This window comes from Myodes glareolus, chromosome 5 (assembly GCF_982192425.1).
Source record: "Myodes glareolus chromosome 5, mMyoGla1.1, whole genome shotgun sequence".
Taxonomy (NCBI): Eukaryota; Metazoa; Chordata; class Mammalia; order Rodentia; family Cricetidae; genus Myodes; species Myodes glareolus.
The window spans coordinates 25,869,363-25,897,118 of record NC_142030.1 but is presented as its reverse complement, the minus strand read 5'-3'; the positions used below and the strand labels follow the sequence as shown (position 1 = coordinate 25,897,118).

At 51.0% G+C, this 27,756-nt stretch overlaps 1 protein-coding gene across 1 annotated transcript in view; it reads right to left on the bottom strand.

The window, feature by feature from the left end:
- Dnah1 (dynein axonemal heavy chain 1) overlaps nt 1–27,756 on the bottom strand; it is a 59,272-nt gene that overhangs the window by 2,515 nt on the left and 29,001 nt on the right. The window contains exons 34-72 of the mRNA XM_087906178.1: nt 27,311–27,402; nt 27,032–27,186; nt 24,619–24,796; nt 23,616–23,810; nt 23,415–23,534; nt 23,017–23,175; nt 22,820–22,927; nt 21,220–21,360; nt 20,931–21,091; nt 20,336–20,493; nt 19,638–19,811; nt 18,848–18,886; nt 15,737–15,915; nt 14,570–14,800; nt 13,094–13,290; nt 12,503–12,638; nt 11,457–11,665; nt 11,075–11,246; nt 10,226–10,417; nt 9,774–9,884; nt 8,781–8,966; nt 8,305–8,496; nt 7,234–7,401; nt 6,963–7,154; nt 6,653–6,784; nt 6,050–6,175; nt 5,729–5,848; nt 5,470–5,619; nt 5,212–5,372; nt 4,239–4,464; nt 3,911–4,106; nt 3,450–3,601; nt 2,620–2,816; nt 2,239–2,387; nt 1,858–2,012; nt 1,648–1,779; nt 914–1,084; nt 456–635; nt 206–382 (exon numbers count right to left, since the gene is read on the bottom strand). Coding sequence (XP_087762304.1) covers nt 206–382; nt 456–635; nt 914–1,084; nt 1,648–1,779; nt 1,858–2,012; nt 2,239–2,387; nt 2,620–2,816; nt 3,450–3,601; nt 3,911–4,106; nt 4,239–4,464; nt 5,212–5,372; nt 5,470–5,619; nt 5,729–5,848; nt 6,050–6,175; nt 6,653–6,784; nt 6,963–7,154; nt 7,234–7,401; nt 8,305–8,496; nt 8,781–8,966; nt 9,774–9,884; nt 10,226–10,417; nt 11,075–11,246; nt 11,457–11,665; nt 12,503–12,638; nt 13,094–13,290; nt 14,570–14,800; nt 15,737–15,915; nt 18,848–18,886; nt 19,638–19,811; nt 20,336–20,493; nt 20,931–21,091; nt 21,220–21,360; nt 22,820–22,927; nt 23,017–23,175; nt 23,415–23,534; nt 23,616–23,810; nt 24,619–24,796; nt 27,032–27,186; nt 27,311–27,402 — 6,269 coding nt within the window. The remainder of the gene's footprint in view (nt 1–205; nt 383–455; nt 636–913; nt 1,085–1,647; nt 1,780–1,857; nt 2,013–2,238; nt 2,388–2,619; nt 2,817–3,449; nt 3,602–3,910; nt 4,107–4,238; nt 4,465–5,211; nt 5,373–5,469; nt 5,620–5,728; nt 5,849–6,049; nt 6,176–6,652; nt 6,785–6,962; nt 7,155–7,233; nt 7,402–8,304; nt 8,497–8,780; nt 8,967–9,773; nt 9,885–10,225; nt 10,418–11,074; nt 11,247–11,456; nt 11,666–12,502; nt 12,639–13,093; nt 13,291–14,569; nt 14,801–15,736; nt 15,916–18,847; nt 18,887–19,637; nt 19,812–20,335; nt 20,494–20,930; nt 21,092–21,219; nt 21,361–22,819; nt 22,928–23,016; nt 23,176–23,414; nt 23,535–23,615; nt 23,811–24,618; nt 24,797–27,031; nt 27,187–27,310; nt 27,403–27,756) is intronic.

Below are 27,756 nucleotides of genomic sequence, written 5' to 3'. Positions count from 1 at the left end.
TAGCATGCATGACCACCCACTAATGATACATGGAATAGGTGAGGAGGGTTTGCCTACCTCCACAGAAGCCTGTCTCTGCTGTGGGTGGAATTTTCATAGAAAGGTGTTCTGGAAGGCAGGCCTATACCTCCTTTCTCCTGTGCCCTTTTGCATCAAGGTTCCATGGGACCCCAGAAGCCCTGCTGGCCCCCTCCTGTGGACTCACATTGAGGTCATACGTAGGTGGGATCTGGTGGTAGATGCCCGAGTTACTGTAACTGTGCTCAGAAGAGAGCACAGCAGGGTTGTAGAAATCCTCTAAGATGTTCATGACACAGCGACGGTCCCAGTCATCCGTCACACGACCGCCATAGTTGATTTCTCCGGCAGTGTACTTGAGAACCTGTGTGGTGGGTGGGTAAGGGTCCTTAGTAAAGGTGCCCAAGTCAGTGGCCCCCAGCTTGCCCCCTGCCTACCTTATAGGGGATGTCATCATATTCATCTAGGAACATCTTGAGCTGGCTGATGCAGATGCGCAGGTCTCCATCTGTGAACTCATAAGGAATGTTGAAGCCCAGGGGCCCAAATTTACGGCGTTCAAGTGCATTCCCATGGAACAAGCACAGAGATAGCAGCAGTGACTTGAACTCTACAACCTGCAGGACAGAAAGGGACAGGGTCATAAGAGGAAGGGGTGGAACAGATAGGTGGGAGCTGAGAATGTACCTCACTTAAAAAAACAGAAAATTATTTTTAATTATGTGTATGAGTATGTGGGTATGTGCACATGAGTGCTGTTGCTCACAGAGGCCAAAGGTGTCAAATCCCCATGGAACTAGAGCCCCAGGTCATTGTGAACTGCCTGATGTGGATGCTGGGATTGAACTAAGTCCTCTGGAAGAACTGCCAGTGCTCTTAGTCACTGAGCCATCACCTTTTGACAGGAGTGGAGGAAGTCATCACTGAGACTGTTGTAGGACTTGAGCAGGTTAGCTTTGACACCACGTGGTGGTTCAATAGTCATTTTGGAGCCATTTTGCAGGATGGACACTGGGAACTTGTTGCTGGGCAGGCTGGTGAGCCATAGACGGAAGTCCCGATGTACCTGGTGGTCACAGTACTTCATAAGCACAAAGACCTCAGCTAAGGTTCCTTCCTATCCAGAAACTCACCCTCATGCTCTGACTTACTCCTTCTCTGAGTTGGCTAGAATATACAGCTATGTGGACAACTGACAAAGAACAGGGCTTAGCAAATTCTAGGGTCACCAGTCTGTGCTGGGTAGCCTTAGGGAAGTCACCAACCCTCTGAGACTCAGTTTGGAGGGAGAATAATAATCTAGTTAATAATCCAGAATAGTCAGGCACTGGTGGCCCACACCTTTAATCCCAGCACTTTGGAGGCAGAGGCAGGTGGTTCTTAGTTTGAGACAAGTCTGGTCTACAGAGTGAGTTTCAGGACAGCCATGGCTGTCCTGTCTTGAAAAACAAAGACAAGCAACAACAGAAGTCCAGAGTAATCTAGTTGCATCATGAAACACATGCTTTGCATCTGGGTTTGGGCTGCATGCTTTGTGGGACTGTCCCATTTAAGCAGCCTTAGTCCTTGATGGGTGGTTTAATTACTCCTTTCATTGAGAAGGACCCAATGACAGGCAGCACGGTGCACCTTGTCAGGATTGATGTGCTCGATGAGACGCTCCAGGGCTGGCATCCAGCTTGGTGCCAAATGACAGTTCTGAAAGAAGACCCACTTGCCCCTCTCTATGGAGCTGCGCATCATGGCTTCTGCCCGAGGGCCCTAGAGAACAGGAACATTGAGTAGGTGACAGCTGCTCATCCTCCCCAGCCTGCTCCTCCTTCTTTGCCTTACCCTTACCTGCCCCTGGCCCAGGGAGATGGCAGAGAGCTTCTTGGAGAACTTCATTTCTTCTGCAAATTTGTAGAGGTCAGCAGCAGGGTCAGTGCCGGGTGACAGCACAAAGATGAGGGGGGTCGTGGAGTTGGACTCTTTGAACACCGCAGACAGATTGGCTGTCTGAAAGGACGGGGAGATGTGCTGAGACCACATGGGTTGATAAGAGGAGGGTTCAGGGCAAGGGCAAGGACTCCTGAGGTTCCTGGAGCAGTTCCAGAAGGGCCTTCTGGGTCCTAGAACGTCCCTATTCAAGAGTTGTAGCCTGGACAGGGCTGGAAGGTAGTCCTCAAGGCAGTCATGTCCTTGAGACCCAGGATACCAGCTCTGCCTGGAGACCAGTACTTGCCTGGGGCTCAATGAAACGGGGTTCCAGGTGGTTGGCCACAAAGTCCTGCATGGCATTAGTAACCTTGTCCCCACGCAGGCAACGGAGAACAAGCAGTTTCTGGAACTCATCCAGGTATGTGCTCCAGATGCCAGGCAAGAGCTCCCTACAACAAAGCCCACATCTCTCTGAGAGCCAGTCCATGGGAAGCCACTGGCCCATGAACTTTGCCAGAAGGTGGGGTTTCCCAGGAGAACAGGGCTAGAGGCACAGGGAGACGTTCCCATAGATGCAAGGCAGTACTAGCTAATATTTCAGGTAAGGCCTCTGGGCAAGCCTGTTCCTGGGGTCTTATCTTCTCTTGTGTTCCTGGTAGCATAGTCTGGGATCCAGCTCACCGGTGAGGCTCAGCACTGTCAAAGATGGCCTGGAATTTTGGGAGGTGTTTCACGAAGTCAGTTGAGAACGTGGCAAAGGTTGGCAGGTTTGAAAGTGCCAAGATGTCTCTCCAGGCCCTGTCTGATAGCCAGTTTGGTGCAGGGTTTTCAGTCATGGTCTGGATGGAGCCTCCAGACAGAAGGTAGCGCCACTCAGCCTAGCAGAGTACAGGTCAGGTTGGTGCCTACACCCTGTAGCCAGCTCCTCTGTGTCTCTAGGTCCCTCACCCGAGAAATTGGGTTACTCCTAGTGTCTAGTCTTCTGTCCTCTCTTGGCCATGAGGCCCATGAGAGCTCCTGACTAAACAAGTGTGGGAGGCTCAGAACAGTTTGTCCCTGGGACAATCTCTGCTCAGCAGCACATTTAAGGCTCTTAGAAGACCCGTGTTTGTCGGTGGTGGCGCACACCTTTAATCCCTACACTTGCACACCTTTAATCCCTGCACTCGGGAGGCAGAGGCAGGCCTCTGAGTTCAAGGTCAGCCTGGTCTGCAAGAACTAGTTCCAGGACAGATTCCAAAGCTACAGAGAGACCCTGTCTTAAAAAACAAAACAAAACAAAAAACAAACAAAAAAAGAAGACGAGTGTTCAGAGCATCATTTGGGCCATAGTAACCCAGAATTCCCTGTTGTGTTTAAGCAAGGAATTGTGCTTCCAAAGACCTTTGTCCCCTTTAGTTGTGCTATGCCCTTATTCCTGGCTTTCCTGTAATACCTATGCTGAGTTCTCAGACCCACAATAGGGTAACCCTCAGAAAGACAGGCCCTGAGCCACCTGCCGGCTTCTGCACCTGGTTGATCTTGCCCTCATTCATCATAATACGGACACACAGCAGGAAGGCGAACATCATCTTGTGCTTCTCAAAGAGGCTGCGGCAGACATTGCTATAGAGGCTGTAGGTTAGGTAGCGGTTGATGTTGCTGATACGCTTCTTCAGGTTGTCTACGGGGTAGGAGAAGCGGTGACAAGTCATGGGGAAATTGGAGAGAGAATCTCAGGGTTTAGCCCAGCCTCAAAAGTCTCCCAGCAGCTATCAGGGTACTCTGTGCTTCTCCCCAGACAGCTAGTGTTTCCAGGAAAGGGCTCTAAGTAGAGTAGGGATGGAAGGTGGTGTCTTTTCCAGGGTCATGAGTGTATGATATAAAAGTGAACAGAGATGAGGGTTCCTATGTGTGCTCCACCATAGAAATGTGCCCACAAGTGTTGCATCCATTTTAGAGTGGGCCTGTTGTACCAGTGTAACAGAGCTACCTGCCCTCTCTGAGTTGGCAATGCCTGAGAGGAAGATGTTGAGGAACCACTCCAGGGAGTACTGGTACATGGGGTCCACGTTAGCCAGGTCTGACACACAGAAGAAGAGGATCTGGGTGCGGACAGCCACAGGTATGTACTCCATGCGTGTGAGGTCAATGTCCTTCTCTGTCTGCTCTGCAATCCTGACCTTAGCCTGGGTAGAGGGGAAAGAGGAAAGATGTTAAGCCCAGGGAGGCTATAAAGAGCAATAGGTCAAAAACGTAGACTGAAGCAGGGTTGGGGCAAGTGGGGGGAGGGGTTCAGGTTGGCGAAGGCAGTTCCCAACCTGGATCTCGGCAGCCTTCATCTTGGAAGCCTCCAGCACCTTGATAAGTTCCATGTCATCTACAGGGTTACCCTCGGAGGAGCTGAGGCGGTACAGTATCTGGTCTTCAATGTCCTTCAGCTCTTGGCGCATCTTGGCATTACTGACAATCAGCTGGTTCTTGGCCTCTTCTAGATCAGGTCGTTCCTCAGCCACAACCTGGCCCAGTAGCTGGTCCTCTAGGCCACTACCAGGGTGGAAGACCATGTTTATAGTGCCTGGGAAACTCTAGGGCTCAATGTAAGCCCACATTTAGCTATCAAGAGCTCAGACCACTGCCACTGTCAGCCGGGAGGCCTACCCTCAATCTGTAGGATTGATGCTGGGCTGCTTTCAAACCAATGGCTGTCAGCAAGACCTTGAATAGCAGGGGCTGGCCAACTAGATCCTGAGTTCTTTGGCAAAGGGGGCTATGAATGATCAAGTAAGATAAGGCTTAAGAGTGCCTCTTTTGGGGCTGAAGTGATGGCTCAGTGGTTAAAAGCACTGACTGCTCTTCCAGAGGACCTGGGTTCAATTTCCCCACCCACATGGGGGCTCACAACTGTATGTAGTTCCAGTTCTAGGAGACCCGCTACCTTCACACAGACATGCATGCAGGCAAAACACCAATGCACAAAAAATAAAGAGAACGGTTTCCCCTCCCACTGCTTGTAGCTACTCAAATGGAGGCTTTAGTATGCAACAGGCCTGTGTGTGCCTGTGTGGTGTATAGCGGGGAGAGGAACACTGTTAGGTGGAAATGAAGTAAGAGGGGCCCATTGGAGGGTCTGCACCTTGGGATACCAGAGTAACTGGGAGGAAGTTGATGGGGCCACTAAGCAGGAAAGACAGACCTAAGAGTCCCTGCAGCTTAGGGATGGCCAAGAGATGGCCAAGAGTCAGATGGCAGGAAAGGACAGCTGGCGCTTTGTTCTTTCGGGTGGAGGCTCACCTGGGTGACAATGTAAAGTTGATGAGGGTGAGTTTGGTGGAAATCTCTGGCGTGTAGTGAGGGTTGGGCAGCTTGGTGGTGATGTACATCCTGAAGTCCTCATGGTAGGGGATCACTGTGTCTCCCAACTTCAATACTGTGTTCCCTTGCTGCTTGTATGTCTATGGTAGGCAGGATGAGCGGGCACTGTGGTGAGAGTGTGGATGGCTCCCTGTGTGGACCTGCAGTCCATAGCTGCCCCTTCCCCGCCAGGCCTACCTGCTTGAGCAGCACGGGCTCTAGTGCTGGATCCAGCTCCTCACCCACATTTTCTAGAAGGCATGGCTTGCCAAAGCGGATAGCATTCTCCATGCTGCGCAGGAAGTCACGGTCACTCAACTTGAACACATCTAGCCCACTGTCCTTCTCCTACAGGGGAAGGTGGGGTTATGGGAGCTTAGAGTTGGCCCAAGGCTCAGTTGCTTCCCTAGAGCTGGCTGAGCCTGTCTGACAAGGCAGCATTAGTGGGTCTGCTTACCATGTTCTTGATCCATTTGTTAGCCTGACTCTGAGGGTCAATGAAGTGGGTCCAGCGTTGAGAGTATTGATTGATGACCCCATTCTCCACTGACAGAGTATCATTGGGGAGGCCAGCAATCTGTGGGAATCCAGGTGCCATACTGGGTCAGGGTTCTTACATGAGCTTCGGTAGCTGGGACATTAGCTACTCTCACTACCCTCTTGCTACACCCAGGAGGGCAGAGAGGAGGCATCCATGAGTTAGTGTTGGTAAAGGGGGTAGAAAGGAGGCAGGAGGCTCTCAGCCCAGCTCCATATCCCAGCATCTCTTGAGAGTTACCTGCCAGGAACGGATCTTCACCGGGTTTCCCAGGGTTGCAATCAGTGTGGGCTTGGCGGTGTGTGGGACGTGGTGAACTGTGAGATGCCTGACCCACTGCTCATAGAGTGTTGTACGGTACTGGCCCTGGAGAGATGTAAAATCTGAGACCACCACACCAGACACACAGGATCCTCCTCACCTCTAGCTACAACACTGCTTGGTAAAGGCATGCAGAAGTCAAAGCTCAGTGCATTAGCTAACGTGGAGCTAGATGTTACAGACACTTCAGGCCTGCTTAGATCCTACAAACCATGGCTCCTTGACTATGAAAGGGGTCATGTCTGCAATGCCTTCCCCAAAGATGGCTGTGAGAATTAAGTGGGACACGCCATGTGGCACTGAGAGCAGCATCTGGCACGGGTGACATGTGCGAGCCTTTTATATTCCAAGGGGGGCTCTTCTGACTTGTACCACAACTTGTACCTGCTCAGTATCCGCATGCCACATGAGGGAGGGAAGGAGAGGCACTCCACAGGTGGCCCTCACAGAGGGAAGGCCTCTAGGGAGGGTCTCTTTGTGGGATGGATCAAGCTGATCCAGGGTAGGGTTGGGGCTCTTTACCGTGAAGGGGCCCAGGTAGGCCACAAAGCCGGCAGCCACCAACACATCACCAGAGATGTTGTCAAGCATGTTCTCCAGATTCTCCACAGTCTCCTGCCAGCGAACCTTCTCATCTGCTAGTCCGTTGATGAGCTGTAAAAACAGTCTTATGGTGTGGGCTCTGGGAGGCTGGGCTGAGGCCTGGGGCTGGCTCTGCCCACTCTGGCCCTGGCCATCAGGTGCTAAGAAGGGGATAGGGAGAGCCCAGGGGAAGAAGCTCTTCTCTTCCTGACGGTCCTGCCGGCAGGCTCTGTTGGAAAGGGGCACATACCTTATCGGCTCGGCCTAGGCGCTGCTCACACTGCTCACACTTCATTTCCAGCTCCTCCTTCTTGGACACACACTCTCGATACTTGGCCTGCAGTGTGGCGATGCCATCTTCCACTTCACGCAGGTGCTGCTTTGCCTCTTCTAGGATCCTTTGTGTCACTTCCAGGTCTTCCTGGGCTTCCCGTAAGGCTTGCTGCAGGCAGGAAGAGGGCCAGCTTGTAGCCAGTACCTGGTAGGGGAGCTGGCCCCTTCTAGCTCTGAATAGTCCTTACCCGTTTGGGCTCCACGGCCTTGGCTACGAAGTGGTACTTGTGCATGGCACGCACCCACTGGCAGATAGATGTGCAGGCCTTGGACACCTTGGCAATGGCAGCTGGCTGGAACTCCTCGTTGTCGATATATGGTTGGATGGCTTTGATAACTGCCTCCCCAATGTTGTCCTAGAGTGGAAATCATGGGTCTCAGGACACTGCTTCCTTGCATCTCAGGTGCCTGCCAGAGAGCCTTCCACATCCATGCTGTTCCACCGCTGTTGACGATGGGCCTGGGAGCTGAGCTGCTGGCAGGCTCTCCAAGGATCAGAGCTAAGGCGGGCCTAGGGGAGTCAGAGCTCAGGCTGTGAGCCTTCGTGGATTGGGTGCCTCTCTGAGAAGGGTGTCTGGTTTCTCATCTAATGGAACAGTACGAGGAGGCCCATGGAAGCCGTGAGAGAGTCCAGTTGCTGTAACTCTGGTCACTGCCTTATGATGTGTGATGGCAGGGGGAGCCCATGTAGGCCAGGCAACTGGCATTCAGTGAACTTTTGGACTGGAGAGGGGTTCACTGAAGGGGTTGTGGGTTTCAGGATGACCTAACCATGGCACAGCCCAAGAGAGCAGATACTTATGGACACTGAAAAGTCCCAAATGGATAGTGCAGAGGATCTCGCGATAGCCAGAGGAAGCCGAAGCTCAGGGAGGGAGACAACAGAACAGGCAGTGAACCTCTTGACTATGACCAGTGGGGGTGGGGATCTCCAGGCTGTGAAACCTTGGAGTGACTGTGGGCGACATCCTATAGGGACAGGAACCTGGCCCGATCCCAGTTTCCTCAGACATCTGTTGGGGAGGGAGAGGCTGTCATCCCATCTGACAGCTACTTGAGGTAGGGGTGGGTCAGCTCTATTCCCATGGTCCCACACACCTCTGTTGCCCCCAAAGGTATGCATGCTGCAGCTGGTGGCAGGACAGGTAGAGGAAGAACAAGACCACAGTACCTGAAGATACTGGTGTGACAGGCATTTCTCCATCCTACTGCGTCCTACCCATGGGCTTAGCATGGTTACCTATTCTTAGCATGGTTACCTTGTCAAACTTGAAGAGGCTTTCAAGGAAGCGGCCTGGGTCTTGCAGCAGCCCCTTGCCTGGCTCCCAGTAGTCATCCACTTTGGAGCCTGGCTTCTCTCCAGGTACCTTCTTGGGCTTGATGCCCTTCATGATGCACACAGCTTCTATGACCAGCTTCACTCCTGGGGGTGGGCGCTGCATGGCACGCACCTATGGGTCATGTCAAGAGGTGTAGAAGGGAAGGTCTTACCCTTGGGCTACGTGGGTCCCACCAACCAAGTCTATTGCCACAGGTCCTGGAGTCTTGGGACTGACTGGGGATGGCACAAGGCAAGTGGAACAAGAAGGTAGTATCTGGCCCTCATTCTGCCCTTACCTATTGGTACACAGTTACCAAAAGATGTGCAGGGGGTGGGCTTGGGGACACCATAGGCCCTAAGAGGACACCAGAAAGAGACATGACAGTGAGTGTGAGAAGACGGGCAGCTGCCCACCTCTGTCACGTCATTCTTGTTGAGGTTTCGAAGGCTGGCCAGGGCCGCATCCAGAGCCGGCAACGCCTCATCTAGATCCTTCTGTGCGTCATCAGCAATAGCCTGAGCCTTGCTGGCCTTCTCATTGGCCTTAATCTCCTCTGCTTGCACTGATTTCCGGGTTTCCTCAGCTATGGCTGTGTCCACCTGGGGATGGGAGATGGGATCCAGCTAGTGGCCAGTGGCAAGGACAGAAATCTCCCCTTTCTGAGGGCTGAGATGGTCACCTTACTCTCTTAGTTGCAATAGGTTGTAGAGACCTGGGAATGCTAGGAGTTCCTTGTGTATCTTGAGTGCCCACATCAGAGCTTAGGAGTTTCTAGGTTTGGGTGTCCTACCCCAATCGGCCCACATGGCCATCACATACGATGCAAAGATGCACCTCCCCATTTCTTTGGGGAACATTTTGTAACACTGACTCTGGAGAGCAGGACACTTAAATACTGGCAGAAAGCTGCTATAGTAATAATGGTGATATGTGCTGGGAGGACTGGACCCTTACTGTAAATCCTGATTCTGTGCAGAATCTGCCATGGTGGTCCTGCCACTCAGTCTGAAATGTGCCCATCAGCATTGCTTGACCTGTTTGGATTTATCTGCCTTGCTCTTCATAGAACCCCTGCCAAGGGCGTGCCTGGCTTAAAGTATTAGTAGTTCTAAGTATTTGTCAAAAAAGACAAGATCTCCTGAGTAAATTGCGAGCATGGGGACCTTGGGGGGAGGATTGAAGGGGGAAGGGAAAGGCAGGGAAGGGAGCAGAGAAAAATGTAGAGCTCAATAAATATCAATTAAAAATGCAATAAAAAAAGAAAATGGACAACTGATGAATGAGGAAAATGAAGCAGACAAAGGCTAGAGGACGTGTGAAAGCCAGGGACTAGCCATCTGATGTTTTGAGAGGTTGAGCATCCTCAGACAGGATCAGAGAGGAGGTGGGTCCAGGAACACCCCAACCTTAATCTGATCCATAGTGAGCAAGGTGTCCTTGGCAGCCTCTTCCAGCAGGGGGCGCATAATCTCCAGCTCCTCCTGCATCTTGGCCACATCCTCAGAAGTACGCAACAGCTGAGTTAGGGGAGAGCAGAGAAGACAAAACAAAACAGGTCTTACAGGGACCAGAGAGAGGCCAAGTCTTCAGGGTTGTGAGGAGGGGGTCCTGTTGGATCGCTGTCATTCACACCCCCACGTCATTTGGTGGTTACTAGTGGAGGAGGCCTTACCCCCTGAGAAGCTGTGGGCACCACTGCTTGCCCTCTCCTTTCATGCTTTGTTTCTATTCTTTCGCTGCAGCACTTCAGGCTACAGTCTAAAATTCTGGGTCACCTTGGCATCCAAGACTGCTCTACCCAGCAGGCAGAACCCCCAGCTGTTAGCCACGATCTATATAAGGCCTTCCTCAGGTCTACCTTGTCAAGGCCACTCTTCATGCGGTTTTTGGCAGTCTTCAGTTCCATTTTCTTCTGTCCAATGAGGATAGAGAAAATATTGAGCAGCTCCAAATAGCTCTTGGGGGTCACATAGTTATGGCGGGCCAGCTCTGCCAGGTACTCAATACATTTCTTGGCCACAGACTGGTGGATATATACACAAACTTGAATCTGTGAAAGGTAGGTAGACCAGGGATACTTGTGGCACTTCAGCAAAGACCAGGTACTGGATACCCACAAAACCACTGTGTCTTGGTCCCAAGGAAAGGGCCATAACAGAACTCCTCTACCTCAGATTCACTGTTTTCGAAGGTCCTTGAAACCCCCAGGTAAAGGTAACCCTTTATGCAGATGGAAAGCCCAAGACCCATACTAGTCAAGAACAGAGCTGGCTTTGACCATGGGGTCTCCAAGCTGTGGCCCAAAGCCTACCTCTCTCTGAAAGCCCTAAGATGGCATCCCTTCAGAGGCTGGGTCTAAGACAGGGAAATGTTGGGTTCATCTTAGTTCTTGGCCCTCAGAAGGCCGACATTCTCTGAGACTGAAGCAGACAAATCTGGCTTAACCTGTTTGTGCGATCAATCTGTGAAGGGTGTCAGGGGGCTCTTGGAAGAAAGGGGGATGCTAGCCATTTGTAGAACACTAGGTCCCCATGTGATTCAAGGCCTCACTTCACAGATGGGGAAAATGAGGCGTAGACAGGCAATGCCATCTCACCAAAGCTTTGCCACCAGCGGTAGAGCTCATATCCAGGCCTCAGCGACCCTATGCCTCTACCCGAAGGGAAACATTTCTCCCCAAGAGAGTGCTTCTCACCAAGACACCTACCAGCCCTTGAATGACTTCAAGGGAAGATTCGAGTTCTGGGATCTCGTTCAGGAACCTGGTGGCCACAGATTCCAGGGCTTCTGCTGGCCACTCGCTAAACCAGTCAATGGTGCAGCAGTTGACAAGGGAGGGGAACTGCCTTAAGCGAGCTCGGAAGATCTCTCCGATGGGACTAAGGGAGAAGGATCCACATGAGGCTCAGAATACTGACCTGGGCATTCAGGACTCAGAGCCCGTCTATAGACCTGTGGCACAGCAGCCAGACCAGCCTAGTAGCTTGGTCTGAATGGCATGGTGACCAGGCCTGGGGCCACCTTTGGTTTCATAAGAACCTTCTAGCATCCCTGAGGCCCCAACGTGACCTAGTGACAACTGCATGTACCTCATGCACAGCACCATGTGGATGTTGCTGCGCACACGTCCAGTATAGGCGGCCATGAGGTTGGCTTTGGTGGGCTGCAGGCCCTGTTCTTGTATGTAGGGCCGCATAGTGTTGACAATCTGATCTTGCTCATCTGCATTGTAGAGGTTGGGGATGTCACCCGAGTTCAGGACGTTGTTAATATCCTCTAGGAAGGACTCATTCTTGATCTGGAGGATGAGGAGAAGGAGTTGAGCCTTTACGGAAGCCCCTGTGTATCACAGTCCATGAACAGTGTTCCCGGACCTTTGTAAAAGCCCCATATACAGACCTAGGCCAAGTTCACTCAAGTGATCTTATAAGCCCTGGACTTGTATTCAGATCTGGCCCATTGTGGAAGCTCTGAATATAACGGGGGGCTGTGGCAGGGCCCCAGGTCCTGGGTGGTGTTGTACAGCTTCCTGATCCCCTCTTGCTCTCCTCCAGGCCTTATTTTACCACAGGAAGAAACCGTGGCAACTGACAGAGGCCTCTGGCCTGTGGTTAGAGGGAAATCTCATTTTCTTGACCGTATGAAGGGGTTGGATGGGTCTAAGAGGGGAGGGACTTGTCTAGGGTTGGGGTATGATCTTGGATCCTAGGACCCCTGATACTTGTACTGAAAACCAGGCTTAAGAGCTACAATGTTTGTCTTGTGGCCTCTATTCAGAGACCAGCAAAGAGGACATAGAAGGCCTTATATACCCCAAAGAGTGGAAAAGAGTGGAACTATGGGTCCCCATCCCTCAGTAGCAAACTTGTGGTCCTTAGCGTAGGAAGTCACTGCTTGGAGGTGGTGTGCTATATAGTGCATAGACACCTTTTATGCCTAGAGCATAAATAATGACCTCTGCCTTCCCTGAGCCTCAAGAGGCTGGGTTGGTTCCTCTCTTACCAATCCAATCATAATCCCACCTGGTCCTGATGTATAGGAAGTTGAGCATATAGGACTGACCACCTAGAGGATACCACTTGGGGACCCTCTGTTCAGCCCACCCTGAGCCCTGCCCACTGCTGTGCGACAGCACCTGGGTGTCTGAGAACAGGAAGGTGATGGGCAGGTTTTGCAGGCCAGCCTTGAGCAGAACCTTCTTGACATCCTCACGCCACTCGGACATGCCGTAGTTCTTGGACAGCTCGATCTGGAAGCACTCATACTCAGCCCTGGAGGCAGGAGTTTGGGTCAAGGTGCATCAGAGGCCTGAGGCCAGGCACGGAAGGATGGTGGGTGCTCATACCCCAGCTGGCCACCTGGTATCTTGCTCCTATCCAGGGTGGACTTGCGGGTTCTCTAGGTCCTGCACCCCTTCTCTTATTTCCTGACCTTTGCCTACTATTCCTATAGCCTGTCCCTTTTATTCCCAACCCTCCACACTCTGATTCTGATAGCAGGCCCATGGATACTTCTCCTAGGCATCCTTCTGGGATGTTTGCTTCTAACCTCCCTCCACGTCAACAAAGGGCACTGTTGCTGCCTCTTCTTGGGGTCCAGGTCCCATTTGCAGAAGTTTACATGCTGAGGTTTTTGTTGGAGCTACACCAGGATTCTCCCACGGTGGAAAAGCATCTGTTCTAAATAGTCTGCCACATGCCACCCACTGCCCACCATCATCCCTTACATGTGGGAGGCAAGTCGAGTGAGGGAGCTGCGGCCACTGCCACCCACGCCCAGCAGGAGGGCATTGCCCAACGCCTGGCGCAGAGTACGGCTGATGCGGCAGATGTGACTCATGGCATCCACGAAGAGGACCAGCTTCAGCTTGGCTGTGTTGATCTGGTTGTAGTCTTCCATGTACTCCTCAATCACCTGCATCATCTGGGGACAGGGAGACAGTGGGGGATGTCAGGTTCTCCACCGTCGAAGGGTCCCCCAGTTCCCTCCTGCACTCTGTTCAGACCCAGAACTGTGAGTGATTGAGCACTCTATGATATGGCCAGTTGTAGATTTTCTCCTGGGGGCTAGAAGTTAATCTTGTGCCTTGTATATCTTCAGGTGCTGCTAAACTAGCCCAGATTGTCGCTTGACATGCTGGAAGGACCCTAGGCAGCTGCTAGTTCTGTCCCTTGCCAAGTCTCTACACTCTCTAGAACAGCCCGTAGCCAAGTCTCTACACTCTCTAGAACAGTCTGTAGCCGAGTCTCTACACTCTCTAGAACAGTCTGTAGCCGAGTCTCTACGCTCTCTAGAACAGTCTGTAGCCGAGTCTCTACACTCTCTAGAACAGTCTGTAGCCGAGTCTCTACACTCTCTAGAACGGTCTGTAGCCGAGTCTCTACACTCTGACAGCCCCAGCACCCACCCTCAATGTGGAATACTAGGAGAGCTTGTCTTACCATGCTTCATGAGGAATCTGTGACTCTGTATTCATAAAGTCCTAATAGTCCTAATAGATGCTTTGGGCTCACCCTCTAGTGCTGCTTTCTTTGGAATCTAGTCAGCTTCATCTTGGAAGTGTTTGGGAGGCCCTTGTAGGAATCCCCTGCCACTGTTTTTGTGGCGGCTCTAGCTATCCATAGGTTCGGTGGTTGGAACATTGGAATGGTGCATGCCAGGCCCTCTTTGATAGAAAGCTGACCCCTTCCATGGCTAGTTCTGCTCCTTCTGTGTGTGGAGGGAATGTCAGGTCTACCCAAGAGAAGCCTGGCCTATGAAACACAGCAGTCTGAAGCAGCCCTGGTGAGATCACTGGGAACTAGAAGAGGATGTCTATGGAAAACCACCAGGCGGTCCACCTCAGCATCGCAGCTTTGAGGCCACTGATGGAAACCTCAACCTTATCTCCCAAGATCTTAACTGAGTTATGGCACTAAAACCCTCCTGCCCCTCTATGAGTGAGAATGACAGCATCTCAAATAGGCACAGTATGTCACAGTTTGCAGATGTGTCCAGATGAACTCAGGCTTGTTCTCGCAGATGGGGGAAATGGGAACTCAGAGAAGCCAACTGCTGTTTTGACGCTCTAGCCTAGTACAACAATTCACTAATGGTGATAAGAGAGGGTCTGAGGTCTTTCATTCATCCTCTGTAGACTTTTGAATTCTCTAGGCACTACACTTGGGGTCCCTGGACCTACCAGAGCAGAGCATCAACTCACTTTGCTCTCGCTGGTGATGAGCTCATAGGACTTCACATCTGAGCCTGGAGACATGAAGTCCCCGTAAAGGATGGGTTGGAAGGGGCAGACTTTGTTGAAGGCCACCTCTAACTCCTCCATCTGGGTCTCAAGGAGGTCGTCAAACCAGCTGCGGTCTTCCTCATTCACCAGTCGGTCCCGGAACACACGGCAGTTCTCGTGGTACCACAGCCGCAGCAGCTGCACCTTGTCCTGTGAGTGCCCGGTGTCAGTGACTACCTCGTCCCAGGCCCAGAGAACCAGGGGGAGAGATAAAGGGTAGGGACATGCTTCACGGGACTAGAGCTGTTGGAAGATGTGCCTCTGGCCAACTGAAGACCAAGTGAATTGCAGAGTGCTGCTTGGGCCACCCTCTCCCTAGCTCCCAGTGTCCACCACTAGTAGCTGGTCATGGGCATCCTAAAGTTATTACTTCTCTTTCTTTAAACCTCTAATCTCCATGCCTGGGAAGGATACTTCATTCCCCTGATACCTTCCCAACACCCCACATCTAACTGCTCGGCAAGCCCCGCCTCTCTCTCTCTCTCTCTCTCTCTCTCTCTCTCTCTCTCTCTCTGTTTGGATCCATTGCCCACTGTTCCACTTCAGTGACCCTCAGGATAACTGGGCACACTAAGGAAGTTCTAGGTTTGCTATGAACCCGGAAAGGCCACCCCACCTCCTAGGGCTAGCTGTACTTTGGCTGTTTAGCCAGTGGCTCCATGTGGCTCCCCATTTGAGCTTCATACTGGACCCATAGTCTGTCCACTGTGACTCCTGTGCGTCCCACTGCCTGCTCCTTACACCTGCACGTTTAGTTCCCCGAGGCGCCTTGTTCACCTCTACCCAAGTCTTCTTGCACGTAAGGCCTCTACTAGAAATTCTCCTACCCCCTTGCCTTCTCCTGGCTTGTTCTCTGCCAGACCTCACCAGGGTCACAATTTTGGACATGAGTTTGACTAATGAGATGGCCTTAGTTGTGCTAAGGTCTGGCTCTGGTGGGCCTGACCCTTTGTATCCCAGTTTCTTCAGGGCCTAGATAGATCATGGCTGGGGACTGTTTAGCTAGAAAGGTCTAAAATTGGGAGAGGTCTGGGGAGGATGGTAAGGGCACCTTGGGCATGGGAGAAGGGCCTGGCAGATCCTCACCTCAACCTTGGCTGGCTCAGCCATGAGCATTCCCTGGAAGACTTTGGAGAGGTCCCGCAGGTTGAAGGTGTAGTGGGACTTGGCTGGAGTGGGCAGCAGCTGGGAGGTGATGACAGCATATACCCTGATGGTGGCTTCCACGAGGGGCTCCGTCAAATGGACGATGTTGGGGGCCCCAGCTGTGGGTCACACAGACAGGAGTGCCCCAGTGCAGGTTGTCCAGGCCCTAACTGTGCTCCTTTGGCTCCCCTAGCACCCATCCGCTACCCTTGGGTTTGGATGCTGCTTATGCTGCGATCCCTCCTGAGATATTTCTTCTATTGCAAAGCCTTCCTGATGTGCCTAACTTAGAATGGAGATCTCTTGTTCTGTGCACCCTAAATTGACATCCACATTCCTGACATCCAGCTATGTGAGGACGCTGAGATGCAATCACAGAATTGTGGGTGTCAGTAGGCTCGGTACTGGCTGGGCCCTTCCTGCCTGTTGAGTCTATGCTAAGACCTGAACACAGCAGTGCTGAGTCACATATGGGCAAGGATCACTCGGCCTGCAAGGTTTCAGAAGTGGTGGGCTCGACGGTGGGCATAGGGTGACCTGGGGCTCACCAGCCTCTGTGGAGCTGCTGAACTTCCATCTTGCTTTTCTTCGCTATCATACCCATGTGTTTGTTCTATGAAAAATACCCCTGTCTCCACCTGGAACTGAACTCTGAGAGTGGGAACTTGGGATACAGGAAGAACTCGCAACTGGCAGAAGGAAAGGGTCAGAAGAACAAACGTATTCTAGGTGATGAACATAGAGGTTGACCCAAACAGACATCTGTCACCCTTAACAAGTGCGGTCTTGGGAATGAATCAACGGAGAGAGTAACCAGGTGAAAATGCTATGAAGAGACTTGCAGCAAAACAAAGTTTGGGGAAGCTCAAAGTTAGGCTTTGGAGTGATTACAGAAATGCTGTGTGATATCACACTGAGAAGGGAGACATTCAAGCTAAGACCAAGAAGTGAGCTTGCAAGCATGTACATCGCTGGAGAAAAAGTGTTCTGGGCAGAGGGGCCAACAAGAACAGCACCCTGGGGATAGGAAGTAAAAGACTAACGAGGGGAGGCTGAGTGGGAGATGTGATGGTGGATGTGAAGCATGGACAATGTTTCCTGGCACTGTTGTGACCTGGACTATTGCTTGCCCAAGATGGTTGAGTGGAAGAAGAGCATAATGCTATTATATTCTTGGTTTTGTATATTTTTTGAGACAGGGTGTTGCCCAGGCTAGCCTACTTTAGCTTCCTAAGTAGCTGGGACAACAGGCAGGCACTAGAACACCCAGCTTGATCTAATGGCTTTTTTGTTTGTTTGATTTTTGTTTGGTTTTGTTTCTGCTGAGACAGGGTTTCTCTGTGTATCCCTGACTATCCTGACCAGGCTGGCCTCAAACTCACAGAGATATGCCTGCCTCTGTTTCCTGAGTGCTGGGATCAAAGACATGCACCACCACCTCTTGGCTTGATTTGATGTTTTAACAGGTCCCTCTAGCAGCAAAAGGAGGCTAGATCACTGGTAAGTGAAGGCAGAGTTGGTAGACCAGGGATGGGGCTGTCCCAATGACGAGGTGAATGAGGACAGGTTGGTGAGTTGACTCACGACAGCCTCTGTGGGGATAGCCAATAGATTTTCTGACAGTTGTCATATGGTTTGAGAAGAGTGTGATGGGAAAGATCTTGTTGGGAGTATCTGGAAGGATGGAGCTGTCACCACCAAAGTGAGGAGACAGATCTGGGTGTTTGGGTTTGGACAGGTTGAGTCTGAGGTACACAGCTGACGTCTGAGAAATGTGGGATTAGATATGTATGGAGAAATCTGAGCTGAGGATACTGGCAACATAAAGATGACTCAGCTTTTGAGCCAGGATAAGACTGAGGAGAGTATATTTAAGAGGTTAAAATCTAGTTAGTTCAGGATGGGGAGCCTTGTATGATTGTTTGCGTTTGAAGGGCCTCCCTGTAAATGCTTGTGATTTAAAGCTTGGGTCCCCAGCTGGTGGATCCAGCCACTGGGAGATGCCATGGTGTTTTCCTCACCACAGGCCCGGAGCAAAGAGCAAGCCAATCATGGGTGAAGCTTTGGAACAATGAGCAAAAAGAAACTGTTCCTCCCTTAGGCTAGTTTATCAGAGCAACACAAAGCCAACTGGTACACCCAGGGAGGGAGAAGGGCCTGGCAGACGCTGCTGGAAGAAGAGGCTGTTTTCAGAGTAGATGAGGCCTGAGGTTTGACTACTGGTATGGCTACACTCTTATTACTGCTGACAAGAGGTAACTGGATGGAAGACAGGGAGGATAGGGAAGTGCTAGTGGGAGGAGAGCTCTTCAGATTTTTTTTATAAGGCTGAGCAGAGAGGCGCGACAATGATGAAAGGATCTGGCTGGTATAGATAATTTTGTGTTTTGGTTAAGACAAAAGAAATTGGGACATGCTTATAAGTTTTTGTTTTGTTTTTAGATTGGGTCTCACTATGTGGCTCTGGCTGTCTTCAAGCCCACTATATAGACCAGGAGATCAGACTGGCCTCAAACTCACAGAGATCCACCCACATCAGCCTCTCGAGTGTTGAGATGAAAGGCATACGGCACCCTGTCTACATCTTTATATGTTGACAGAGTGGCCCAGTAGAACAGGGAATACTAGTCAAGGTGACAGGAGCCATGACTGACAGATTAGAGCCGCTTGAGATTGCCACAGTGGGATGCCTGCCTCCTAACTTCAAACTGCCCGCTCTCCTGCTCATGCCTGCTCCTTGGAGAAGGCTGGCTATTTTTGGTGATGGTTCGTTTAGACAGCAGATTTCATTGGACTCCTTTCTTTGTCTACTCGTCTTCCATTTCCTGCTACCAGTGTGACACTAACTAGGCACCGAGGGATGGAAAGGCTCTAAGACAGGTAGAGCAACCCGAGGGGCAGTCAATGCCAATGCTGACTCGAGCTCTAGCTCCATGTGAGCCCCAGGAGGGCCCGCCCTGGTCCTTGGCCCCAGTGTTAACACACCAGCTGGAGCCGAGTCCAGGGTTGTCCCTTTCCTTCCACACCCTCCCAGGCCCAGGCCACACTCACGCACGGGCTCGCGATAGCTTTTCTCTCCAAGGAGTCCATCTGCAGGGTCGAGGGACAGATACAGGGTTCAGAGTTAGGTGGTCACTTGCTGGCCACCATGGCCAGCTGTACCCTGCAGGAAGCTCCTCAAGCAGCTGCCTCCCATCCTTTCTCAGAGCCGTGCGCCCCTTGCCCCAGTCGTCTATGAAGGAGAGCCCTGGGCTCTTGCTCTGACAGGGTGGCCCGGGCCAGATGGAAGGCTTGACTTCTAGCACTCTCTGCCCAGCATGGTGCCAAGTGGCATTCCATGGCGGGCTGTGCCAGGTGGGAGGTGGGCTATTGGAGAAACTGCACCCTGGGTGGACTTTTTCCAAGCCCCAGGATGGAGCAGGGCTACTTTGTCCCTTTGGTCTTTATGGGTTTTCCTGTTCTACAAAAGTTACAGCCATTCCATGTGAGCTTCTGGGCGAACACTAGCATGTTCTTTATGTCTTTATGTCAGTGGATGCATATATGGAGATATGTATCTATCACATGTGCAATATGCAGAATTGCTCCATGGCTTTATTTTAGGTGCTATGCACCATACCTTAACTCTCAAGACTTGGAGGGGTACGTATTAATATTAGCACCCACTGAGGTTCATGAACTTGCCAGCCGTAACTGCCGACTAAAGAGGAAAGCTGGGGCTGCACTTAGTGGCTCAGTGCCTCTTTCCTGCCCAGTGCTGTCCTGCTGTCTTTGTGGTGTGGCAACTGCCCTGGGTCTCTGCCTTTGTCCATGGCCTCTCCTGTCCTGACCCTATACTCACCCATCCAGCATCCGAGGATTGTAGAGAAGATGCGTTTCTTGCTGACTTCATCCATCTCAATGAAAGACAGGTAGTTGAAGTGGCGTGTCAGCCTTGGAGTGATAGCATTCCTGCCTCCCCCGGGGGGACCCATGGCACAGACAAAGTTGATGTCCACCAGGTTCTTAAAGGCTCCTAAGTGGGAGTAGGAAGTCAGTCAGGGGTCTTCCCAGAATGACATGACTTTTGTGGGCCCCTTGCCCATGGTAAGAATGGATGTTAAAACTGTAATTTATGGTGTTGGGGAAATGGCTCCGAAGAGTTACATGCCAGCATCCACATGAAAGCCGGGTATGTGTGGCCATGTGTCAGTAATCTCAGCAATTTAGGAGGTAGAGACAGGGGTAAGGTGGCTAGCTAGACATGCTGAGTCAGAAAGTTCAGAGTTCAGCGAGAGACCCTCCTTCAGCTAAGTGGACAGTGGTCAAGGGAAATACTCATTACACAGCCTCCCAAATGTGCCCACACTCGTGCAAACACACATACACATATGGATCCAGTGTGCAGCAGCACTGATATAAGGGATGTGTTAACGTGCACAGAAACTTTTCTTTGGCCTCCAGTTTTGGGGACCTCTGAAGTGGTCTTTACCCTGCACCTACTGTACTCTTCACCCAGCACATACAGCCCACTCCCCGCTGTCCCAGGATAGCACGCACCGATGATCTTTCGGTCATACCAGCCACCATGGTCCATCCACTGGCGCAACAGCTCGATAGGTGGCTGTGCTCCATATGTCTCCAGGGCTGGCATGTTCAGGTCATCAATGAAGAAGATGAAGTTGCGCCCTAGGGGTGGCCCGAACACACCCTTTCGCCTGTGGGAGGGGCTGTGTGAGCCCAGCACCCGTGGGCACCAGGTCTTCTGAGAATCCAAGAGGCAGCTGAATGGCACCTTACTAAATGTTAGCCTTCTCTAAATTGCCAAACCTCATGACCAGCCCTCTGTTTTGGGACATTTGGAACCAGCTGATCTGTATCTGAGGTCTTTAAGAAGCGTCCTACTTCTGAGGAAGGTGGATAATAGCTATCTCTAAGGCAGTTCACAGTCCTGCCTTAGTGGCCAGTAAAGCCCCACAGAAAAACTAGGAGGATCCCGAAAGAGGCAAGGAGAGATCTGAAAGGCAACCTAGAACCCTTAGTGGGATTTCTGGCTTCTGCTGGGTCATTTCATGCAAAGCCAGGATCAGAATTTGGTGGGAGAGGTGAGGCAGTTGGTTCAGTGAGGCTGGGGAAGGAGCCAGAGGTGTCCTGCCTCTTGTCCAGCTTGCTATCAATGAGGTCCTGGGTCTGGTTGGCTGACGTGCGAGCTGAGAAGGTGAGGAAGTGGCTGATATATTCCAGTGGCAGGTTCTTGAGAAGCTTGTTGGAGATGGTGAGTGTCTTTCCTGTGCCTGTCGGCCCAATGCACAGCACCTGGGAGAGTAGCGATCAGGAAGGTGGGGCACATACAGAACTAATGCAGAGGGAACCGCCAACTGGTTGGTGTGGAAGACTAGCCATGCCTTGGGTGGGCTGGGACAGGGCATGATGGGGTAACTTACAGGCTTATTATTGGTGATCAGCATGCCCAGCAGGTAGGACATCTGCATGGTGTCCATGGTGGGCACGATGATGTTGCAGTAGTTGGTGTCTGGCATCATGGTGAAGGGAGCTGAGGAGTCCATCCACTTTACCCAGGCAACCTGGAACCACATCTGGTTCAGGCTGGGTCTAAAATCCCTTTCCATTCCACTCCGGATTGTGGCCCCATTGCTAAGTACAGCAGGGGGACAAGGTATGGGACAAGGGGGACAAGATGTCTGGGTCTTGACAAGGACATCTAGGGGAAGGGCTACTGCTGAGAGAGATAGGAATTACTGCGGTCTGCTCTTTGTATGGGATGGGAGGCTCTTAATATAAACCACCAGAAATAGAGATTCTTCAAACACAGCTGAGTAGGTGGGGACTCCCTGACTGCAGCTGCTGAGGTGATGTGGGATGTCCTTCTGTATATGTGTTGCTTTTATTGGTTAATGAACAAAACTTCTTTGGCCTATGTCAGGGCAGAATATAGCCAGGCTGGAAGGGATATATACATAAAGGGTAGGCAGAGTCAGAGAGATGCCATATAACTGCTGAAGGAGGCAGACATCATGTAGCTGTCCAAGAAGTAAGAGGTAACAAACTACGAGCCTCATGGTAAAATATAAAATAATAGAAATGGGTTAATTTAAGATGTAAGAGTTAGTTAATAAGAAGCCTGAGCTAATAGGCTAAGCAGTTTAATATAGTTAAAATAGTTTCTGTGTGATTATTTGGGTCTGGTCGGTGGGTAACGAACAAGTAGTCTCTGTTTACACTGAGTGGTGGTGTTCCACAAGCAGCCAGTCTAGGTCTTGGCAAGAAGATGCTCTGGGAATTAACCCAGGGATGCAAAGGTGCTCACTGTTTATTTTTATGCTAATAGAGTGGGGACACCAGAACCCAGGGCACTGACAGCTGGATGTGGAGGGGTCACCTCACCCCATCTCCTCGCTGTCCTTGCTTCATGACTTCCCTTGTTCATGGCCCTTACTAAACTCCTTTGGTGAAAGGCTCACTTTGGCCAGACCAACATGTCCCGCTGGTGACAGTTCTGACTCTTAGACCCGAATGTACCCTGAAGTTCCACAGCAGGACGCTACTTAGTGACTTTCTGTCACCTCCTCTGGGGCTTTCTGACCCTGGAATAATAGTGGACTCAGAAGCTCTGATTGACTGACAGTTAAGATGGGGACACTAAAGCTGGATACCAGGCATACTCCTGGCCCTTAGGAAGCTTGCTTCTAGGGAAAATGGGGGCTGCTAATTAGAAAAGTGGGCTGGTCCTTGGACTCAGCACCAATGCAGAAGAAACGTTTGAATGGGAAGTGGGCACTCTGGAGCCTCCAAACTCCATGCTCAAGTTCAGCTCTACCACTGCCCGGCTGATTAGGACTATTTTGTGTTTCAGTTCCCACATCTTTAAGATGAACACAATAGTGAACACCCAGTAGACTGTAAAGTTCGGGACGGTGACAGAAACAGTCAACAGCCTCAGACCTGGTGACTCTCAATGTGGCCATCATTCATCTAGGGGCTGGGGCTCCACCCTCCCCCATTCCTGGGCAGGCCCATGGCCACCTGCTTGCCCTCCTCCTCTTCATCCTCCTCATCCTCAGTGCTGCTGATTCCAGCGTCATCCAGTCTGTAATCGAACACCAGCCCTTCTTCTGGGAAAAGTAGTTTCACCTATCAAGACCCAGGGAGGGACCTCGTGAGTCTTGGTGAGTGGCCTGCCCTTGGCCCCAGAGGCCTGGCCTGGGCCTACCGTTCCTCACATGTTCCATCATCATCTTCATCCTTAGCCACTGGCTGAAGTTGAGGCGGCTCATGTAGTCCCCTGTGGCGCCTACACTCCAGACCAGCGCGAAGATGAACCAGGGTTCTATCAGCTCTGGGATGTGATTCAGCTTTTCAGAGGGTATCTTCTTGAGGCCCTGGAAATAAAGGGAACAGAGTCAGGCTAAGTCGAGGGCCGTAGTGGGAAGCTTAAGTGGGAATATCATGTAGTTTGCTTCCCTACAACGCATTGGATGGGGTGGGCTCATGATCTGTGGGGAATCAATCCTGTTCTTCCAGAAAGCTGGTGGTGGTATTCATAGGCTCTTTGCAGCCCGAGCAAGGAGAACAGGGGCTGAGAGGGACCAGGCCTGCAGCCTCACTGTTTGGGCTGTACCTCTCTGGGTAGGAAAGGTCTGAAGAAGCAGTCCAGTAGTTTGAGGAGACTCATGGTCAGATTGCTGTTGGTTGAGGTAATCACTTCCTTCCCTGTGGCTCGAATGAAGGTGATGGAACTCTGTTGGGAACAAGCGCCAGGCTCTCATGGCTAGCGGTGATCAGTACTCTACCATCCTTTTGGCTGGGCGACTTCACCTACCTCCAGAAACTTGAGAAAGAGGATATTGAAATATTCCTCATAGGGCTTTATTATGGAAGGGAGACGTTTTAGCCAGCACTCAACGAATGGCATGAGCCCCAGGATGCTGGGCTCCAGGTATACCATTCCACAACGGGATACTGTGGCAGGTGAGGCCACTGCCAGGTCCTGTACTTCGAACATCATGGTCATTGCCTGGTGTCAAGATACAACATGTTAAGTGGACCAGCTACCTGCCCCCAAGTAAGGGGAAGGGACATGGGGCTTTGGGAAGCTGTCTGCCCACCCTGCCAGGAGGCTCTGTGAGCAGCAGTAGGATGGAACAGGGCTGGGGCTGCGGTTCAGGGATCCCTGGATCCTCATCTGATAATATGGCTATCCACAGAGCCCTGAGGGAGAACCAGGGTTGGGGAGTCCTGGACTTTCTGACCAGTGTGGAATTCCTCGAGGCCTGGGACCCCATAGGACTCCATATGGCCTCTGTTTCTGAGCTCCTGTCACACACGGGTTCACATAAGCTGCCACAGGTTCTCAGGAGTCCAGTGCAGTGTTCATTCTGAAATGCTCTCATGGCCAGGCTGTCGCTGGCCATGGCTTTCTCAAGACTGAGCTACACAGAACAAGCAGGTCCCTGTGGCCAAATTTGTGCTACCAAGTCCCCAGCCCCTGCACACATTGCTAGAACTGGGTTAATACATAGTGCAGGTGGGGTAGACAAGGCCAAAAGTGTAGTGGACCCGGGAGGCTTGCAGCAGCATAATCCAGGGGACAGTAGGGCAGCTGTCATGGCCTTATGCTTTAAACACCATAGGAAGCAGGTCTTCTGAAAGATGGCTGCATAGGACAAGGCTTAGAGGAGGGACTTCAGGGATGGGAGGGGTGTGCTGCCATCCAGGCTCCTCAGTTAAGTGGGGGTAGAGTGGGATGAGGCCTGACCAGCATGCTGCAGTCTCCAGACCCAACGAGCTGCCGAAAAGACTGGGTGGGTGGGCAGCCAGCACACCTCTGTGAGTTTGATGATCTCCCCAGAGCTGAGGCACAGCTTCTTGTTGTCATCCAGCACTGTGTTCATGTTCTCTATCCAGACGGCATCCACTGGCCCATCAAACATGTACCATTTCTTGTTGGTGTCAGTAGCAATGGCCCCGGCTCGGATGAGGGAGGAGAAAATCCCGTCTGTCCTGTAACCATTGAGGAGAGAGCTGTAGGTGCCAGGGACTCAGGGGTGTGGACACAAATGGCTCCCAGGGAAACCTGGTCACCCAGTTGGCTCTTACCTTAAAAAATTTTTATTAGCATGTATTAGTTATGTTTAATAATGGGTTTCATCATACTGTCTTCATACACTAATATGATGTAGCTTTTGATGTGTTTGCTAAGCAGTTACTGAAGCACTGGTCAATTTTGAAAAAAAAAACAAACAAGCAGGTTTCTTACTTAAAAACATTAGTTTATCTTCAAGAGCTATAGTCCAAGATCCTCCCCTACCCCTACACTGTGGATATCTGAAACTGTGTATAGTACATAATACTATATATCAGCTGTTTTATCCTATTATAAATATGTATGAGAAAGTTGATTTATAATTTAAGTAAATTAACGAACAGAACAACTGTTAATAGGATACTGTAGTAAAAATTCACACTATGAGACATAGTTAAAATAGGGGTTATTTAAATCTAAGGAGAGCAACCATGAGTCAATGTGATAACTGATGTTCCTAATATGTACTAATGGGGAGATAGTGTATCCAGCGTGGCCTCACTGGACAAAGGCTGAGTCCCTTCCCGTGGTGGGGTGGAATGGTTCAGTACAAGATTTCTTCCTACTACTCAGACTGATGTACAATTTAAAATGCATTCTGCATATCTGGAACTTTCCAGTTAATATTTACAGATTGCGCTTGACCTCAGGGAAATGAATCTACAGAAAGTGAAAAGTCTGATGGCGTTGGGTGGTGACAGCCAGGGTTCTACTATGTTTTGAATAAAACTCTAAAGTCACATATAGATACAAATGTATTGACAAATCTATGACCTGCCAATTGATTTTCTTAAAGCTATTTTTTGGATATTACTTTACATATAATGTATTGTGATCATTGGTTTTTATCTTTTTAACACTTCCATATCTCTACTATTCAAAAATTACAATGAGAAAACTGGGCTTTTAGTGTAACATGAAATAATGAAAACATATTTCTATCCTTCCCTCTCTGCTGAGGTCCTATAGAAGTCACATTAAACGGAAGTCAGTGGTGGTGACCCAATGGTGGGGGACAACAGTAGAGGTGGGGGTACGTTTAGTTCTGGAAGGTGGGAAGAACAGGAGAAGGGCCAAGCGCGCTTTCAGAAACCAAGAAAGGCTCAGTTTTCAGAAGGTCTATATGCTAGAGAAAGAGGCTCTGGTCCCTGAGAGTCCCAGAGGCCCACATGTGCATCGTCAATAAACTGCCTGAGCAGCCAGCCCTGCTAAGCCCTTTAGACAAGCCCTTACCCCACACTTGCCCACCTCCACGCCTGTTCGTGTTCCCCATCCCTCTCCTTCTCCAGGTGAGGTCCGACCACCTGGTCCATCTTACGGATCCTGTGAGGTCAGTTTAGTCAGAAACACCCTTCCCCCTCACGTGCCCTCTTAGAAGCTTTCTACCCACTGGTAGAAACACTGGCCCATGCTGTGTTTGGAGCTGAGCCTGTTCTCTCCCCTACCCTGAGATGATGCCCCAGCAGTCCCTATACTTATGGTCATGGTCCTGAATAAAATCTTCTTTGGCATTCTTTGGAAGATATAGTTCAGTAAACTTTTGTCTTCAATGGGGCATTTTTCCGGGCTCGCCTGTGGACCCCACGGCCACTCACATGAGTCTGGGGTAGGCATGGGAAAGACCATTGCACAGAGCTGGGGAAGTAAGCAGGTCCACCCCGAAAGAGGAAGTGACTCTCATCATTAGTGCCCACCCTTACCGGGTTTATGGAGCACTCCAGCTAAGGAGATACTTCCAACAGGAGAATGGTGGCTTTGGAGAAATAGAACAGAAAAGATGCTCAGGACTTTTGTTGTTTGTGGTTTTTTTTAAAAGATCCTCAGGTTTTAGCATTTAAGAAGGTTTCCATTCAGCTGCCCTTCGCCCAAACCCACTCCCCTCCCTAAAAATACATGCCCTAGCCTGGGAGCAAGGAGCGTTCATCCATGCCAACCACTGTCCTGGCACACTCCATGCGTTAGGTTCCTTTCCGTCCACAGCAACACTGCCATTATTGTCCCCACTGTACAAATGATGTAACTGAGGAAAGTCACGGAGGGAGGAAGTGGAACGCTGGCTATCACCCCAGGCTTTCTGCTGAGAGCTGAATTTCCCAGTGGCTACTGCAGGCCGCCTGAGAGTGCATCCCTGGAGCAACTTGGGGGCCACTCACCACTCGTGGGTGAGCAGGTCAAACTCCCCGTAGAGCTGGCCCATTGTGATGGACTTGGGGTTGAGCACATAGTAGTTGACAGCTTCATACACACCGCCACTAATGGATGGCTTCCCTTTCAGCGACGTCATGGCAGCCGCCAGGACTCTGTAGCACTGTGGAGTCACCACCAGAAAGTGAACCTCCTGGCTTCTCAGAGGGCAGGGAGGCAGAGGCCGATGGGGTACAGGCAGAGGCTGATGCCCTTGTTGGAGACACCCTCCCAGGCCCTCTGCTTACGTTACTCTTGCCAGAGCCTGTGGGCCCAACAAGCATGAGGCCGTGCCGTACAACCGTGGTTTCATAGAGCTGGATGCACTTGATCAGGAAGCCTAGGGGACAAGGTGGGGGAATATGGCTTAGAGGATAGGATTGAATTGTGTCTCTGAGGCCAGCTTGTGTGGCCTTAGGTGTGCCACTGGATCCCCTGAGCCTCAGTATCTTCTTTTGCAAAATGGGGAAAGCAGTAACACCCAGTGGCCACTGGGAATTTAAGCTCTCAGCAGAAAGCCTAGGTAGGGGCATGGGAAGCACCAAGCACAGGGCTTACAGGGCACACAGAAGAACCTCTCTAGATGCCAGCCAGTATTATTGTTGTTACTATTGCCTAACATCAGCTAGTTGGGTGGTCAGCCATTATGGGCCTCAGAATGAACTTCTTCCCTGAAGTGACTACCCAGTTTCAT